The sequence below is a fragment of the Heliangelus exortis genome, chromosome 11 (assembly GCF_036169615.1).
Source record: "Heliangelus exortis chromosome 11, bHelExo1.hap1, whole genome shotgun sequence".
Classification (NCBI taxonomy): Eukaryota; Metazoa; Chordata; class Aves; order Apodiformes; family Trochilidae; genus Heliangelus; species Heliangelus exortis.
In genome coordinates, this window is record NC_092432.1 from 9864486 (window position 1) to 9881066 (window position 16581).

Consider the following 16581-nt stretch of genomic DNA (forward strand, 5'->3'; position numbering starts at 1 on the left):
GTGTAGAGAAATGGGGGAAACCCTGTGACCTGGAGCCAGGCATTCAGCACAGGGCCTGGTAGGGGCCGGGTGTTTGGAAGGCAGGGGTGTGTAGAACAGGGGCACCTTGAGGAGTCGACCCAGGCAGGGGCCTGGGCTTCCGTGACAAGGGGGGACAAGACCCCCCGAAGCCCAAGGGCCAGGAGCCTCCGGCCAGAGGAACTCGGGGGCCCTGCTGCAAAACCCAGCCGGGCTCAGCCGGCTTCTCCTCGCCGCCCAGCCTCCATGTCGACCACGCATAAAGAACCATGTCATGCTTCAGCTAGGAAGGAAGGGCCGGGAGGGACTGTGGAGCCGCTCTCTGCTCTCCTATTTTCATAGAAACCGATCTGTGTACCTAGAAAATAACAGGAAGGGAAAGCGCGGGGGGGAGGCGCGGGTGAGTGGAGGGGGGGATAAGAAGAAGATCCTGTTTTCGGTCGCTGCCCGAGGAGTAATTCGGAGGAGACGGCTCCATATTCCCGGGGCCGCCGCGGCTGCGGCGGGGATGGAGCGGGCGGCGTAGCCAGATCGCACGGGGGGGCCGCGGGCAGCGCCGCGCCCGCCCGCCGCCGCGGGGTGAGGGCTCCCGGGCCGCCCCCGCCCGGCCAGGCGCCCCGCCGCCCGCCGGCTCCCTGGTACCGGGGGCTGCTGGGGTTGTGTCCAAGGCCTCCCCCTCCCCCGCGTACACACTCACACACACACACACACACACACACACACACACACATACACTCACACACTCACACACACACACACACACTCACACACCCCATCTTCTGCCGCCGCCGCCGCTGCCGCCGCCGGAGAGACCGGGGATTGCCCGCGGCCCGGCCCCGCTCCTGGCTGCGCCCCGTGCCCGGGCGCATCGCACCCCGCGGGGGCTCGCCCGGCTGCCCCCGGGGCGGTGTGTGCGGGGTGGGGGGTGTGGGAGGGCGGCGGGACACACGGCAGCTCCCGCGGCGGCTCCCGATGGCTCGTCCGCGGCCCCGAGAATACAAGGCTGGAGACCTGGTGTTCGCCAAAATGAAGGGGTACCCGCACTGGCCGGCCCGGGTGAGTACCGCGGCGGGGGCGCCCGGACCCGCGTCGCCGCCGCCGCCGCCCCCCTCTCGCCCTCCTGCCGGGCGGGCAGCGGCCGGGCCGCGGCGAGCTTCGGCCGGAGGCCCCGGTACGGCCCCGCCGGACGGGGGGCCGCGGTGCGCGCCCACCCCGTTATTATTGTGCATCTTTTCTTTGATCTGGAGATTTCTCCCCGGCCCCCCGGGAGGAGGAGGAGGAGGAGGAGGAGGAGGAGGAAGGGAGGGGGGCGAGCGCGGGCTGTACCTGGGCTGTTACCGCGGGGAGGAGGTTTAGGGAACCGGCAGCCCTGCCTGTCTGACAACGGTGCTGTTTATTATACGCCCTCCTTCGCCCCGGCCCCCCAGCTCCCCCGTGGCGCGGAGGGGCCTCCACCTCCCCCCGCGGCAGGCGCCTGGGGCAGGGCAGGGCTGGGCTGCCGCCTCCCGCGGGCCCAGCGCGGCCCAGGACCCGGGCGGGGGACAAGGCCTCGGGCCGGGCCTGGGGACGTCTGTGGGGAAGGGACACGTCCCGGGGCAGGGCCAGGTCTAGAGGGGACATGTGGGGAAGGGGCGAGGCCTGGTGGCACGCAGGGGAAAGGGTCCGAGTCCCTGAGCCAGGCTGCGCTTGTCCCCGGGGTGCCAGGGGAGCCCGGCCCGGTGGGAGTGGAGCCCCGGTTCGGTGTGGAGAGGTTGGATGAGGTGAAGCAGAATGGGGGTGCTGACATCCTCTGCCCACCGGCGTTTTGGGTGTTGGACCTCCCGCTCAGCCGCTGGCTTTATTTTGTCCTTTGCTGTGTTGACTTTCTTTCATAGTCCTTTTGTCATTTTTTTGTTTTGCGCTGCCGTGATATAACTGAGGTGGAAAGGCATCGCGGACATTTGGCAGTCAGATAAGCACCCCATTGTATTTAAACATCCATTTTTGGTGCCACTGCAATAACTCAGGGCAGAGCTTTCTCCAGGGCGTCTGGTGCTGTGGCACACTTGCACAGCCTGTCCCTTCCCTTCTCTTTGGTCACTGTTGTGTAAACTGACTGTGTGACACGTGTTGTGTGAACTCATGGGCAGGCATCAACCAGTGAGAGTCGGTATTTACTTGTCTTCTCCAACCTTACCAGGACGATTGGGTAGTGCTTCACACCATCATTTCCTAGTCAAGGATTGTTGCTGGTCTTTAATAAAGAGCATGAAGATAATGAAGTATGGTATGCAACATGCAGGAAAATATGGGTGGGCAGGATAAAGATGGACTGACCTTTAGCATTACCCTTGACAAGAGAGCCCGGGAAGAGGATGGGTGTGAGTGTTGGAAAGTGAATTAAAAGGGGTCCTCTGAGTGTAACTGAGGAAGCAGGAGAAGCGACGTTGAACAGCAGACAACTTACAAGGAGGCAAGGCCAACACCACAGGCTTAAGCAAAGGTTGGTGAAGAAAGAACAGTGAGAGGGTGCTAAATACCTAGAAGCATGTAAATAAGGTGGTGCGTTCAATTATTTTGGCAGAACAGGGTAAAATTAGCGTGCAAAAGTCCGAACTTAATCAACAGTGGGCTGCGGTTTTGTTATTCTATCATTATACAGGTTGGTGGATATACTATCTTAAAAATGGCAATTTATGTCAGCAGAACAGCATGATCCACTGAAAACTGACTTCTTTCCTACCTCTGTCGTGGTTTAATTTACTGTGAAAATTTTAATGTGACCATTACCACGTCAAAGCATGTTAATCCCTTTCCTTTTTGAGCCATTGTAAAACTCCCATTTGTTTACCCATAAGCAGAACAGAGCCTTTTGTTTTAGTGGTGTTGTTTTGTCTTTTTTCCTTAAAAAAAAATCATTATATGCTGTGCAGCTGGTCATAGCCTTAAACTGGGTGTCTAAATATATATCTGAATGGCAATAATATCCTACAGAGTACATCTTCACCAGGAAGAAATAGGTGTGCTGTTAACATGACTGACTTCCTTTGTGCAAACTAACAGGATGCAAAGTTCAAGTGAAGACAAAGCAGTCCCTAGTTTTAACACGACTTAGCAAGCAGAGACAGAAAGTGTAGAGAGCCCAGAGTCTGCCATTGGGTAGGAAGAGAACAGCCAGGCTGGGGGAGCATTAGTAGCAGGCCTTGGTTCACCTGAGTGTCAGGGGGCACAGAGTGTGCTGCTGTTACACATGATGCTTCTTCATGTTAGATCAGGCTGATGTCCACCTGAGCCTAACATACTGCTCATGAAAAATGCAGTTCATGACATCTTGGTAGGACTTTTACTCATATTGGCTACCAAGTTTTGCCAGATGTGCACTTCCTTAAGTGAAGAAAAAACTTGGTGAGATTCTGTTTTGTTTCCCAGAAAACAAAAGGGGAAAGGGCCCTTATATACAAATAAGAGGAAAATAGGTAGTTGAATTGAGAATGCAAATCAAATACTGTGATGAACTGAATCCTTTTATCCAGGGGATTCACTTGATTCCAGATACTTGAGTATTTGCTACCTACATCTTCACTAATTTTGCAATTAGTATGTTTGATCTTTGTATTCTTATGTAAACATTTACATATTTCTTGCTAATATACTAGCTTAATAATATGAGTAGCAATACATTGTAATGGCAGTGTTATTGCTTACCAAATACTGTTGTGCATCTCTGAGACTTCTGGCATAAATCTCCTGTCTAGGCACCAACTTCTTAAACTATCTTTAGTAAACCTGAGAACTGTTAAAGCAGGACAGAAAGACTGTGCCTACCCTTTAATGAAACACACAGAATTAACTCACCTGGCTCAGAATCAGCATGGGTAGTGTCATATATAAGATCATGGATCCCAGAAGCAGCCCAGCTGCTGTAGTGCAGATCTGCACCTGGCTCAGGTACTCATCTCCCGTTAGGTGTAATGACTGTGGGCTCAGCTGCCTCCCCATGGCACAACACTGCAGACACATCCAGTGTAGGCAGCAGTCCCTACTCCCAGACCATTAGCACCTCCTCTCTGTGGAGGGATGCTGCTCTAGTGACCAGCAGGAACAAGCCCAGCAAGCCTGACTTTCATGACTCTGAGTAAAGAAAAGGAAACTGTGATGAAAGTGTCCAGATTGTGACTGTAAGCCCAGGGGCCACTGAAAATTTTTGTCTTATAATCAATGGTGCGTTATAGCAGTCAAACTGCACTTAAAGTTTTTTTGTGTTTTGGTCTAGAATTAATTTGAGAAGGACTAAACTTGCCACATTTAGCCAAAATGTAATGGCCAGTAAATCCCGTCTTTATACTCACTGTTAGAATTGGGAATAAAGCCGCTTTTTTCAAAGGATACTTTTAGGTACTTGGTATCTCTACTTAGCTCTTATTACTTGGAAGGGCTGCTTTGCATTTCAGTATCACATTTTCTTGGGCAAAGCCAAAATTTCCTTTACCTCATCTGGAAGATAATGAATAGTTTTAGGGTTTAGGCCCTAAGACTTGTATTGAAACTTAATAATAGCAGTAGATAAAATAGAGGCAGCAATTTGGTTTTAACAAAGTTTTTGTGTTAGCCTGTGATGTCACTTGTCTTCAGATGCTCATCAGGAAGGCAGAATAAATACCAACTGGCTAGGTCATCAGTTGCTGTAATCTCGTAAATAAGCAGTTGGGTATCCAGAGTGCATGCAAAAGCTGAGGAAAGATGCTGCTGTGGCTGAAATATAGGATAGAAGGATTCAGTTCACTCTACAGTTCATGAGTGGTTCTTGCCTTTGAAGCACTAAATCCCTCTGTCTTAGTTCCTTGTTTGTAAAAGACAGTTAACAACACTTTTCCCTTTAAAAAGGTGTTGTGCAAACAAAATCACTAACATTTATGAGTTGCTTGGCTACTGCCCTGATAGGAGATGTATTAGCACACACAGGCAGAAAAATCTCTCTCTTCAGATAGCCTGGTTTGTCTAGGATGTATGTCCTGGTTTATTGAGAAATTGCCCCTTGAATAGTCACTCAGATGAGATAAAAGGGAAAACCTAGTGGTAGAATCAGAAAGATCAATAATGGTGTTTGGTTTATGAGTGACCCTGAAGAAACAATAAGGACTTAGTTGCTGAAATTAGCTTCTGATTTAAAAATAGGAAGGAAGCTGTTAATACAGCTGTAGAGAGCAGAGGAAAAAGTCTGGAATGACCTCAATAAAATAAGAGTGTGTCCAAGTAAGTGGCTGATGCCATTATTGAACAGAAATCTAGGGTCATACAGCTAGGGAGAAAAGATCTATCTATATTTGGGTAAACACAAGTAGTTTGTGTGGGCATGGTAAAGTTGATTGGGACAATACAAAATATCCAAGCAGATAAGACAATGTATGTTAGTGTAAAACACATGGATATTTAGAGCTGTTTAGAACATTTTGTATCGGGAGGAGAACCCTGCCTTTAAAGTAACAATGTCACACTATTATGAAGCTGTATTTACTGTCTTGTAAAGGTGAATTTCCTATTTCCTGGAGTCCTGTTTGTTTTGTCCAGTTTCTTTATTGCTACTCTGAAGTAACGCCTACTTGAACTTCAAAATTCTTAATTAGCTGGCAATCCCCACAGCCAAAGTACCACTAATAAAAAGCATCTGACAGTAGCAATGGCAATGTAGTACTTGGTCCACTTTGATGTATTAGAGTTGCAAATGGATACGAAACTTTCAGTATATTGCTTAGAGCAATACATATTAATGAGAACTAGAGTCTGTGGTGGGCTGAGTATCATAAACTTAATTATTACATGATGGTTTGTAGCTGAGTGCTATTGTTGACTATGTTCCCCAGCCAGTAAGGCATGGAAATAAGGCACCTTAAAGTATGAACTGAAGTAATCCAAGGGAAGGGCTTAAAGCTCATCTTATGCTCAATGACTTTGTTAAACTAGAGAACAGAAGGCTAATATCACTATAGTGTTGAATGCAATACAGTATTCGAGACTGTTAAAAGAAATTACTACTACAGAGTGATAGAATTCTAGGAGACTTTCAGTATCAGTAATTTTTTTTTTTTTTTTTTTTTTTTTTTGACACCCCTATACTGGTATTTTAGTAAATGAACCTCTCTTCCTGTTCAGTGACATATGGATGGAGCTAGTGGGTTGATTGTGCTGAAGCTCTCAGGGTAGGTACAAGGCCTGTGTTCTGACATAGCTTGGTAAAATACAGAATACTTAACCAGGAACAACTTTGGTCAGTTTAATTCTGACAGCTTGGAAATATCAAACTCTCAAACACATCATAGAAGAAAGATTCCATTTTAAGTGTTTGATACTTAAAACAGACCATTTGTTTTCTTAATAGTATAGGGATAAGGGAAGGTAGGTTTTCCCTGGCAGGGTTTATCGTTTTGGCAAAGAATGACAGACAAAAATCAGATTAGATCCAGAAAACTTCAAAGGGTCCATCAAAAATAGACAACAGATCTTTCTCTGTGTTTTTCTGCCAAAACCCAGCCTGTAGTCTTTTGAGCTTTTCTCCTTGGCCATTTGGGACCTGTCCAGTCCTTCACCATGTGCTTTTCTCCTTTTTCTCTTTTTGGTTGCTTTGGTTTATGACCTCACTTTTGCCGTGTTACTAAATATGAGTCTCCTGTGACTTCTCCTTTACCAACTCAGAGCTTCCATCTCTCTCCCTCTTTAATTATGTACCTCACTCATACATCACTCCTCAGAGATCTGCAAGCAATTTTTCATGGCAGGACTCTGTTTGTTCCTTCCTGAGATGAGCCATGATTTGCTGATCACTGCCAAGGTCTGTCTTGACCTAGGAACTAATGGGGAAGCCCTGGCTTCTTCAGGCACTGCTCCCATGGCTGCTGCTGTGGAGCAGCTGAAAAGAGCTCATGCAGGGCAGTGAGTCCTTTATGGAATTGTTTTGTACTTCCCAGTCCATCTGCACCAGGTTGACACATGTTGCCTAGACAGCATTTATTTGCAAGATATCTGGTCGTACTTAAGGTAGGTGTAAGGGCCTTTTCAGTGACTTATCAGCTCTTGAGGACTGTTTCCTTCTTTCCTAAAATAAAAATAACAAGGATTGAAGTGAGAATTCTCCTAGTGTTTCTAAGGTGGGAAACCTCAGCAGCTGATGGTCTTTCTCCATGCTTCTGCATTCTGCTTTAAGTGTGACTTAAAAACAGATTTCATCTGAAGATTGTAGTGCAAAACAGATGTAATTTTTATACATGAAGTTGAACCACAGCTTACAGTTAAATCTTTCCAGTTGCAGAGGAAAAATTTTGGACCCAAGATGTTCTGTGTTTGTTGTTAGCATGGCAGAGATATTTGGGACAACTTCTTTAAAATGCAGTTCTTTAAATCTCTCCAAGGTTTGTTTGTTTTATTTTTTTTTTCTTTAATTAGTTTGAATAATTAGCCCCAAATGTGCAAGCCTGATCTTTTTGTATAAATGACAATAGATGAATACATTTTCTCCTGCAGTGCCATGATTTTAAGTCCAAATGAAGCTAACCCAGAATGAAGACAGTTGTCTCAGAAGTTTAGAGGCAATAAAAGATGAAGTTTTTCATACCCATACTGTACAGGCTTTTTGTTAGATATTTTTTTCATGTAATTTTGAAGCCACTGAATAATTTTCATCAACTAATCTCACAGAAGGCATGGGATATATGTTTTGTCTGAAGGAAGGGTGCCCCTTTCACTGAACTTTGTATCCTGCTAAGTCAATCTGTATATTCTTACTTCAAAAAGATACCAGAAATGTTAGTTTCCATTATATTAATTGACAGATTTTTTTTTTTTAATTTTTTTATTATTGAGGAAAGACTGTTTTAGGACTCCCAACTGGAACAATTTTTTTTATAAGCATAGACATCAAAATGAAGGCTGAGATTTCGGTCTTAACTCTTCATTTCCTGATTTTTTCCATCATAATAATGTATTATCAAGTCTTCCTGCATTTAGGGTAATAAAAATCTTGTAAGCAAGTGATTGCTGTCAGTAAGTATATACAAGTGCCATCTGAGGATAGATGAAAGGATTTCCTGATAATGCTGGAAGAGTGATGACAATGAGGAGGGCTTGGACATTTCAGCTGTTTGCAGTGGTGTTGTCTGAGCAGTAAAGACTTTTCCCCTTGTGTGCTTGAGAGGGAGAAGGAAGAATGAGTCTGCCTGAGGCCTCTCAGTAATGGTGTAATTCAGGTGATAAATATAGCAACAAACACTGGGAAGCAGCCTGTGTGGAGCAGGCAGGAAGAGGTGGAGCCAGGGTTTGAAAGGTGTGAGGTGTGAGCTGAACATCAGCACCTTTCGGTACCTTGGTACATTTCAAGTCTGCCCCTGTGTCACCTGTGTCTCTGATCTCTGCAGGCCACGGGTGATGTGTATGCACATTCCTGTTCTGTGCATTAGGCACACACACTCCCACAGAAAAGTTGGGTGCTTAAACCATAGGTATAGCCACAGCAGCACATCACTTGAGTTTGGGCACCAAGGAGGGCCCAGTAGCTTGGGTGAAGCACAAAAGGAGCAACTAGAATGAACAGTTACTTGAAAGACTCCAAGAAATATTTGGCAAAGAAGTGAGGATCATGAAGTAAAGCTTTGAAAACTGAAAAAAGGAAATGGATCCTTGACTCTTCCTCTTGGTAAGGTCTCTACACTACTGGCTTTGCACATCTAAGATTGTTTCATTCATTTGTGTAACAGCCAGTTCTAACCCTGATACAGAAATTGGAAATAAACTGCAGTCATTTCCAGTTTTCCTTTCTTTCACTCAGATTATTTGACATGATAGTCTTATAATACTTCTACCTGAAAGGTATATGAGATGTGACTTTAGGGTTGTTTTTTTGTTTGTTTAGATTATTTTTTTGCTCCATAAAGCAAAAGGAAGGTTATAAATTCGAGTAAATACTACAGCATCTTAACAAAATAGTGAATTTCCCATGTTACGATGTAGTTCCTATCACCCCATTCTGAAGTCCCCCAGCCTTCAAATGGTCTCAGATCAACCCAAATGTTATCCTTGGCATCATTGCTGCTACAGAAAGACAAATAATGTTCTTGAATTTCAGAAAGATTTAATCTCTGTCTCCTGGCCTTTTGTAAAGCCCTGCTGAAATCTGGAAATGCCTTCAGATTCAACATAAAGGGAGGAGACAACATTGTACTGTGCTCTGGGTAGCACAGTGACCAACTTTAGAAATGACAGGTGTCCATAGACTTTGGTCTTTGCCTTAGAAAAGTACACTTAAATCTCTTTCAGTTTTCCATTAGCAGACTGAAAAGATAATTAGTACATCTGTAGCCCCAAAAATGCAAACTGGAAACAACTGTTTATTTTGCCTTGCAGCAACCTTTAAAAAACCTAGTGAGAGGCTCTTTGCCAGCTCTAGTTTGACTGGTTGAATAGAAGACATCATGTAACAAAAGAAGGAAAATGGGGCAAGGAATAACATACACCAAAGAATTTAAGACCATCAGTTAACAAAGCACCCTGTGTCCTGCAGAATAAGTAGGGCCAGGGAGGAAGAAAAAAAAAAAATCCAGACTGTAGGGACCTTACAAATACCACTTTGGTGCCACCAATGTCAACTAGGAGACAGCACATCAGCCTTTAAAGTCAGAAGCTTTGTACTCCTTGTGTTTGGAAATCATCTACCTGTAAAGCTTCTTACAATACAGAAAGTAAAACCACACTGAGACAATGAGTAGAAGAAACTTTAATTCTAGCAGAGCTTGAAACACAATTGCAAACCATAATGCAAACCATTTCTGGGAATTAATCCCATATCTTGATTGCTAAATGTACTAAATATAAGTGCAAATTGAAACTTAATATTAACATAGAGAGTGACCTTAGAAAGGTAGGTAGTGCCAGCCTGGTGATGCAGTCCAGGTGGGAGAAGTGGTGAAGTACAGATAGAGGAGCAAATGTCATAGTTACAAAGAACAACTTTGGAGTTGCTGGCCTTCCCTTGAAATGTTTATGTATTTTGCATAGAAAGTCATTGGAGACAAGCAGCTCTTTTTTTCTAGTGTTTCTAGAGCTGACTCCCCAAATCTTACATTTTACAGTGCTCGGGGTTCTAGGAAAGGGACACTATGAACTCTTCTTTTAACTCCTAGGGGGCAGGGTATCTTCCTCAGCTGGAATCTATTCCACATGAAGGAAAGAAGAATACGGGTCTCCATTCCTTGCTGTTATCCTAGTCCCTAACCTACTGTTTGGTAACTAGGAGGCAGTTCCTCCAGCTCCTCCTCCACGTATCTTTTGGGAAATCTTTAGATCTAGGACACTTACCCTTCACCTTTTCTATGGCACACACCAGTATCTTCCCCTTGCAGCAGCCATGTGGTGTGGGTGAAGGGAGGAAGGCACTGATGGAGTTGGGTTTAGATTAGCAAGTGCATTGGATTCACCATCCGGAGAAAGCAGCATAAGATGTGCCTCAAAAGGAGGTTTGTGTCCTTCCTCCTCTCAGGTGTTGTTTTGCCTTTTTCTTTCCTATTGCTTGTGCAGAAACCACCCAAGAAAAATGGCTGAGGGGGGCTGCAGAGCCAGCAGGTATGGAGGGGTGTGATTTGCACCTTATAGCAGAAATGAGGCCATCCATGCATGGCCTGTCTTCCTTCCTTGTGATATATATTTTATTATTCATCACTGTATGTAAATCAATCCCTCTAGCCCCATTGGTTGCTTTTTGGTGGGTGCGATAACACAAATATCTGTATGTTCCTTCAACTTGTCACCATCCTGTTCAGCCATGTCCTGCACAAGGACATCATTTTCCTGGGTGCAGTCACACCACCTGGGGGTTGTCTGCCAGCTCTTCTTCAGGATGTGTGTTTGCATGTGGGGACTTCTGCATATTGCCTTGGCCTTTGTAGCACACTTGTTGTTCAAATATAATTTATGATACCACAATTGGCTTCTTCTTGGAAGTATTGCTACTTCCAGCAGTCTCTTAGGTTGCCAATCATTTCTCCCAGATGTGTTAGCTTTTTCCTTTTGCAAACTAAACTTCAGTTTACTTGCAGCTCGTATTTCTCACAGACCCAGTACTCTATGAGTCAGTTGTCATATTAGTTTTACCATCATTGGGTGTAACAAAGTGACTGCCTGTTTAAAAATACATACATAAGAGCATAAAAGACTGTCTTTGTCTTATTGTTAGCATAGGTTCCCAGATTACTATCTGGGATGCCTCTTCCAGAACATGGAAGAACGTGCTAAGAGAAGCAGATCCTGGCAAGGAATACATTCGAGCAAGGCATCTCGTGCCAGGCACTGTGCCCCTCTGTAGTGGCATCTTTTGTCATCTTTTTCTTAAAATAATAAGTTGCTAGTTGGTTTTCAGCCCAGGTGTTTCCTGAGCGAGTGTAAAGTTGTATTTCTGAAAGGATTCCTTTAGACACTATTATCTGAAATCCAATTAGGTTGTGTTCATTCAGGATTAATGACATGTGGAAGTGTTGGCAGAACTGAGGTTCCCCTGTTCTTAGCAGCATTATGCCACCACTGTGCTTCATTATCCTCCAGCAGACACAGAGCTGGGCATTTCATGACTTCATGTGTTCTAGGAGTAGCCCTGCATGGATCCACTGCAGGACTGAAGGCTTTGCTGTCCTGGTTATTACAGAATAGCAGAAGGAAGATGATACCTGTCCCATTAGTTTGCTCTCTAAAGACTCTGTCCCAGAGGTAGTGAATTAGTTTGACTGCATCAAGATCCCTTGATTTCAATAAAACTGCTTACATGTGTGCTGCTGTGTCCGTAGAAACATAAGGTAGGACCACAGCCTAAGGGAGAAGGCAGGCACTCAAAAAAAGAGAGAGGAAAAAAAAGAAGACATTCCTTACTGCAGTGCCTCTCCAAATACCAAGGCTTTTGAAAGATATTAGTGGTGCAGCAAGCTCAATTTCATAATTTTTTTCATATGGTGTCTGGATCAGGTGACTCACATATGTTCACATTTTCAGGTACCTCTTTTGCTGCTTTGTTACAAACAGTTCTTTTTCAAATCTTCCTCTTGTGCAAACTTTGTTTTTTCTTTGTCACAGTATTTCTTTAACAGCTTTTACAAGAAGGTAGCACAGAGTTATTAAACTCTTATGGTTAGAATTTTAATGTCTACAAAGCTAAATCACCAGCAATAAGCTTGTTCTGTGCATTAATTTTTTGTTGTCTTTGCATTTATTTGAAACACTCTGCTTTCTTGTTTTTTATTGTTGTGAGTGGGAGTGGGTCAGTTTTCTGAGTAGCTTTTTTTAATTGATACTTCTAGTAAAGTGACAAGAATTTCTTGTGAAGAGATGAAAACAGATTAGAGAAGACACATTTGTCAAACATGACTCTTCAGCATTAAAATGCTGCGAATGTTTTCACCTTATCTTCTGGAAGATGTTTTCTGCCATCTCCTGCCTTACAAATGAGTAGATTCACCTGGGCATTTAATTGCCATGTTACTGTGCTGGATGGGATCTGATCACACAAAGACAATGGCTTTGTTTATGCTGCCAAACTGTGTGCCCAGCTGTGCTTGCAGGATCCAGCCTCTAGCTAGTGAGTTTCTAGAAGCCCATAATAATAAAGATTTTAGTGGCAATATGTTAAGAAATGCCAACTTCTTTAGCAGATGTGGGAGCAAGGGGAACAAGTTTTTAATGAGAGGCTTATACTTTTTATGAAACATTTGCTGCTAGATGAAGGTGTTAGTTTACTTGTTTGTCAAATGCCAGCAATAGAGTTGACCTGGTATAATAACAGGGGTGTCAGGGTTGTCTCCAAGGCAGATTTACAGAAAAGGATGCCATCCTGAATGCTACATTTGAGACTAAATTAGGGATCTTGGCAATTAAAAACAATGTGAGCTACAACTGTTTGGTTGTGGAGCATGGTTTGGATGTGTCATGTGTCATCACCAGTGCATTAAAAAGTAAAGGCAAGTGACACTTAGAATTACAGTGTTGAATACTGACTGAAAGGCTTTTGGTTGGATTTTGTTGATCTGTATGAGGTATATACAAACACTGGATCTGGATCCCAGGATAAATTTGTATGTACAGTGTTCCCTAATGTCCTTCCTAGTTCCAGATACACGTCTCACTAGCCAAGTTCTCTTTTATGCCTAATTGCCTTTTCCCGGTTATTTGCACAATATGAGTCAGAATAATATGCTGTTTCTTTACAGCAGTTGTTTAAAACAAAATGGTAACCTGATTTAAAACATGCTTTTTTACTGAGCTGCCAAGGGAGAGTTGCTAAGCTGCTGTGCTTAGTGTGGATGCCATTCCTGATTCAGAGGTAAAGAGTGTTTTAAAAATTTAATATTAATGTATGCGGGAAAACAGCTATCACAGTTGCACATGTTTAATTTGTCCCTTGACAGCCTGTATCCTTTTACAGCCATCATGCCTCAAAAATTAATCTTCTGATTACCCCTCTAAGTCCAGTATAGAAATGAGAGACCAATGGCCAGAAGCCCTCGGTCTGATTAGGAGAAGGAAAGTTAGACAAAATCTGAGACTTTCAGAAAAAAGTAGATGGTGAAGTAAACCTTCTGACTTCTGTAACATAACTACAGCTGAGTCACTAGGTTTTTGCAGATAAATCATATTCATGGAAACGCTGTATCTTGCAAGGTTATTAGAAAGTAACAAAAAATACCCCATATACACATATTCCATTTAATTTACTTGATAGACAGAAAGGATGTTATAAAGTCCCTTTTAATCCCACAAGTATGTAAACATGTAGGCAACTTCAAGCTCATAATTAATCCATGCTAATTAAAAGAGAGTACTCACATGATTAAAATTAGTATTTATTGTTTGTTCTATAAAATATATTTCTTAGAATAGTGGGAATGCCATGCTAGCAACTCACTACCATACTGATAAACTCAACTTGTCTCTGACATTAATACCACTCACAGGTCTTTCATTCTTTCATGTTGCTATTATTTCATTTGAGTAGTTTTTTTCTAACATGGTTTAGTAATTAAGATTTAAGTTCCTAGGTCTGCATATACATAATGGAATGCTTTGAATATTTTCTTACAGAGTTTCATTCCTGTAAGCTGCTTGCTATGATTTGTTTGGTTTTGCGTTTTTTGGAAAATGGTTATTTTTATAAATAAGGTGTTAATCTTTTATGAATTATCTGAGTAAATTTAAGCAACATTGCATTTTTTGTCAAAACTAAATAAAAACTCTCAGTCTGAGGTTTTGGAAGCAGAAAAACAGTCAGGTAGAGAAGAGTGTGACTTGGCTTGGAAAAACTCAGTCTCTGTAGGCAGACAGATTAAAATTCCTAAGAGTTTAACCTAGACTGAGGGACTTTACAAAATAGGTATTTGACACTGTAATGACAACTCCTGGAAATCTGAGCAGAGATTGAAAACAAACCTAGTGAAAAATACCCAAGTGGGGTCCAAGTGCTGCAGAGAGACCACTGTGACTCCTAAAACTCTTTTCAGTCCATGGTTTTAGTGACCCAGCAGACAGAGGCAGAGGTTCCTTTTTAGCAAAATAGTCTGACAGTTTAATTGGTTGTTTTGTACCATAGATGGTGGCTAAGGCTGAGGGAGTAATGGAAATAATTATTTTCAGACAGTCGTTGGGTTTATAGTGACTCTAGGCTTTCTACAGATGCTGAGCTCTTCTGCAGGTACAAATTTGCAGAGTAAACAGGAAAACCTGCCTTTTAAAAATTATTGCAAATCACTCCATTTCATTGGCTTTGCAATTAGATTTCATTGCTTCTCATTCCACCCGGATCATGGACGTGTTGTTGTCATACGTGTTATTTGCATCACAGCAAAATAATTGGCCTGGGTGCCAGTGGTGCTCAGGGATCATTGTACTTACCCTGCAGTCCCAAAAATCCAGACTGAGGGCTCTCCTCTGCTGAAGAATTCCAGTCCACTGCCTTCTCTTGAGCACCCTGAGTGCCTTGATTTGGTGCTCTGAGGGTGTCTGTGCTTCTCAGTCCTCAGCACCAGCATGCAGTCTGTTCAGGGACCACCACCATACTCGGTGCCTGCAGAAGGTCCATTAGTGTGGCTTCTGCAGCATGTATGCAGCTCAGCTGGTGCAGATTGCCTGTGCCTGCAAAAAGGTGGGTGGGTAATAGGTAATTCAGTTTATGATACAGTGAAACACAAGTTTATATTTTGAAGTAATTGCTTGAATCCTGCAAGGAGATATTCGCGTGTGAACACATACACTCAGGTATTTAAGACCATGAGTCTTTGTGGTCTATGGGTCTACAGAGAGCAGCATAATGAAGACAAATCCATGCTGGGCTGCGTCTCTGTTCCCCCTGGAGGACTGGTCAGGACACTTCTGTAGTCTCATCTGTACTGCTGCACCCAAGCCTCAGAGGGTTGCACTAAAAGTGTTCTGTGCTTTTAAGGGACAAAAATTTTGTGTTCTTTTCCCATGGAACAGTAAGCATATTTCTATGCAGCTGTTGTTCAGTGACCAGGAGTGTTTCAGTCCCCTGATATTACACTCCTAAGCTGCAACTGACAGGAACAAAACAAGTTACAGAGGAGACAAGCAGAAGGGTTTTCCATCCCCAAAGGCCCAGATGATAGCTGCAACCTCTGGAGTGTCGGGCTACAGTGTCCCTGTACAGCGGGCTGCAGCAAGTGAAGCAGATTGTTTCCTTCTTTGTCTCCAGAATGTTTGTGTCCGCCCTGAACCAAACCAGGGGCTTGTATTTGGGGACCTACAGTCTCCATTGATCACATTTTTTTACTCAAAACATTTTTAGCCACAAGCTGTAGTAGCAACAAGGTTTTGTGTACTTTACGGGAAGCTTCACCACATATCGCATAGGGAAGCTTGGTATTCTTCAGCCTGGAAATATTGTGCCAGTCCAATTTTTTTTAAACTGACTATTTAGAGAAGTAAATTACAAAATAAATGAAGCCAGCCAAGTGTGGGAGACTGCAATCTTCCAGAAATTTGCTTACCTTTTGTCTTTAAGTCTGCCAATATGAGCACAAGGACTAGCAGCACTTCTTTTAATAAAAGCTTGAACAGTGGAATATGGAGCTTTTGGTACGTGGAACAGATAAGCATTTCATATAAAATTTGGTTGTCTGTATTTGACAAAATGTCAGTGCTCCAGTCAGGCTGCATCTGATTGCAAAGGTTTTGATCTAGTTGACTGGAAAAAAAAAAATAAATAAAAAAAATCTATCTCATGAATATAACATTTTTCCATGAAACTAACCAAAATCAATGAAATTGTGAAATTCTGGTTTGAATACTGGAGGGCCAAAAAATACTCCTCACACTGGTGAGTTCTAATAGGGAAGGTGGCAGGGTTTATCTGTGCGCTGTGGGGAGGAAGATGATACAGCTTCTAATATCTCTGGCTTATGTGGCAGGAGAGAAATATGTTTATGAATGTGCAGTCCCTAAAATTGTTTATTTATTGATGTCTTGACCAGTCAATTGGGTTTTATTTGCTGTATGTCTTCCAAACACATTTTTGTATGTGCATTTCCTGCGTACTTCTGTATTTCAAGA

The 16581-nt window shown here is 43.3% G+C and overlaps 1 protein-coding gene across 1 annotated transcript in view; it reads left to right on the forward strand.

The window, feature by feature from the left end:
• Positions 1-459: 459 nt before the first annotated feature.
• The window catches only part of HDGFL3 (HDGF like 3), a 38611-nt gene continuing 22489 nt past the window's right edge, over positions 460-16581 (forward strand). Inside the window, exon 1 of the mRNA XM_071754401.1 lies at positions 460-1074. Within this exon, the coding sequence (XP_071610502.1) occupies positions 991-1074 (84 nt within the window). The 5' untranslated portion in view covers positions 460-990. The remainder of the gene's footprint in view (positions 1075-16581) is intronic.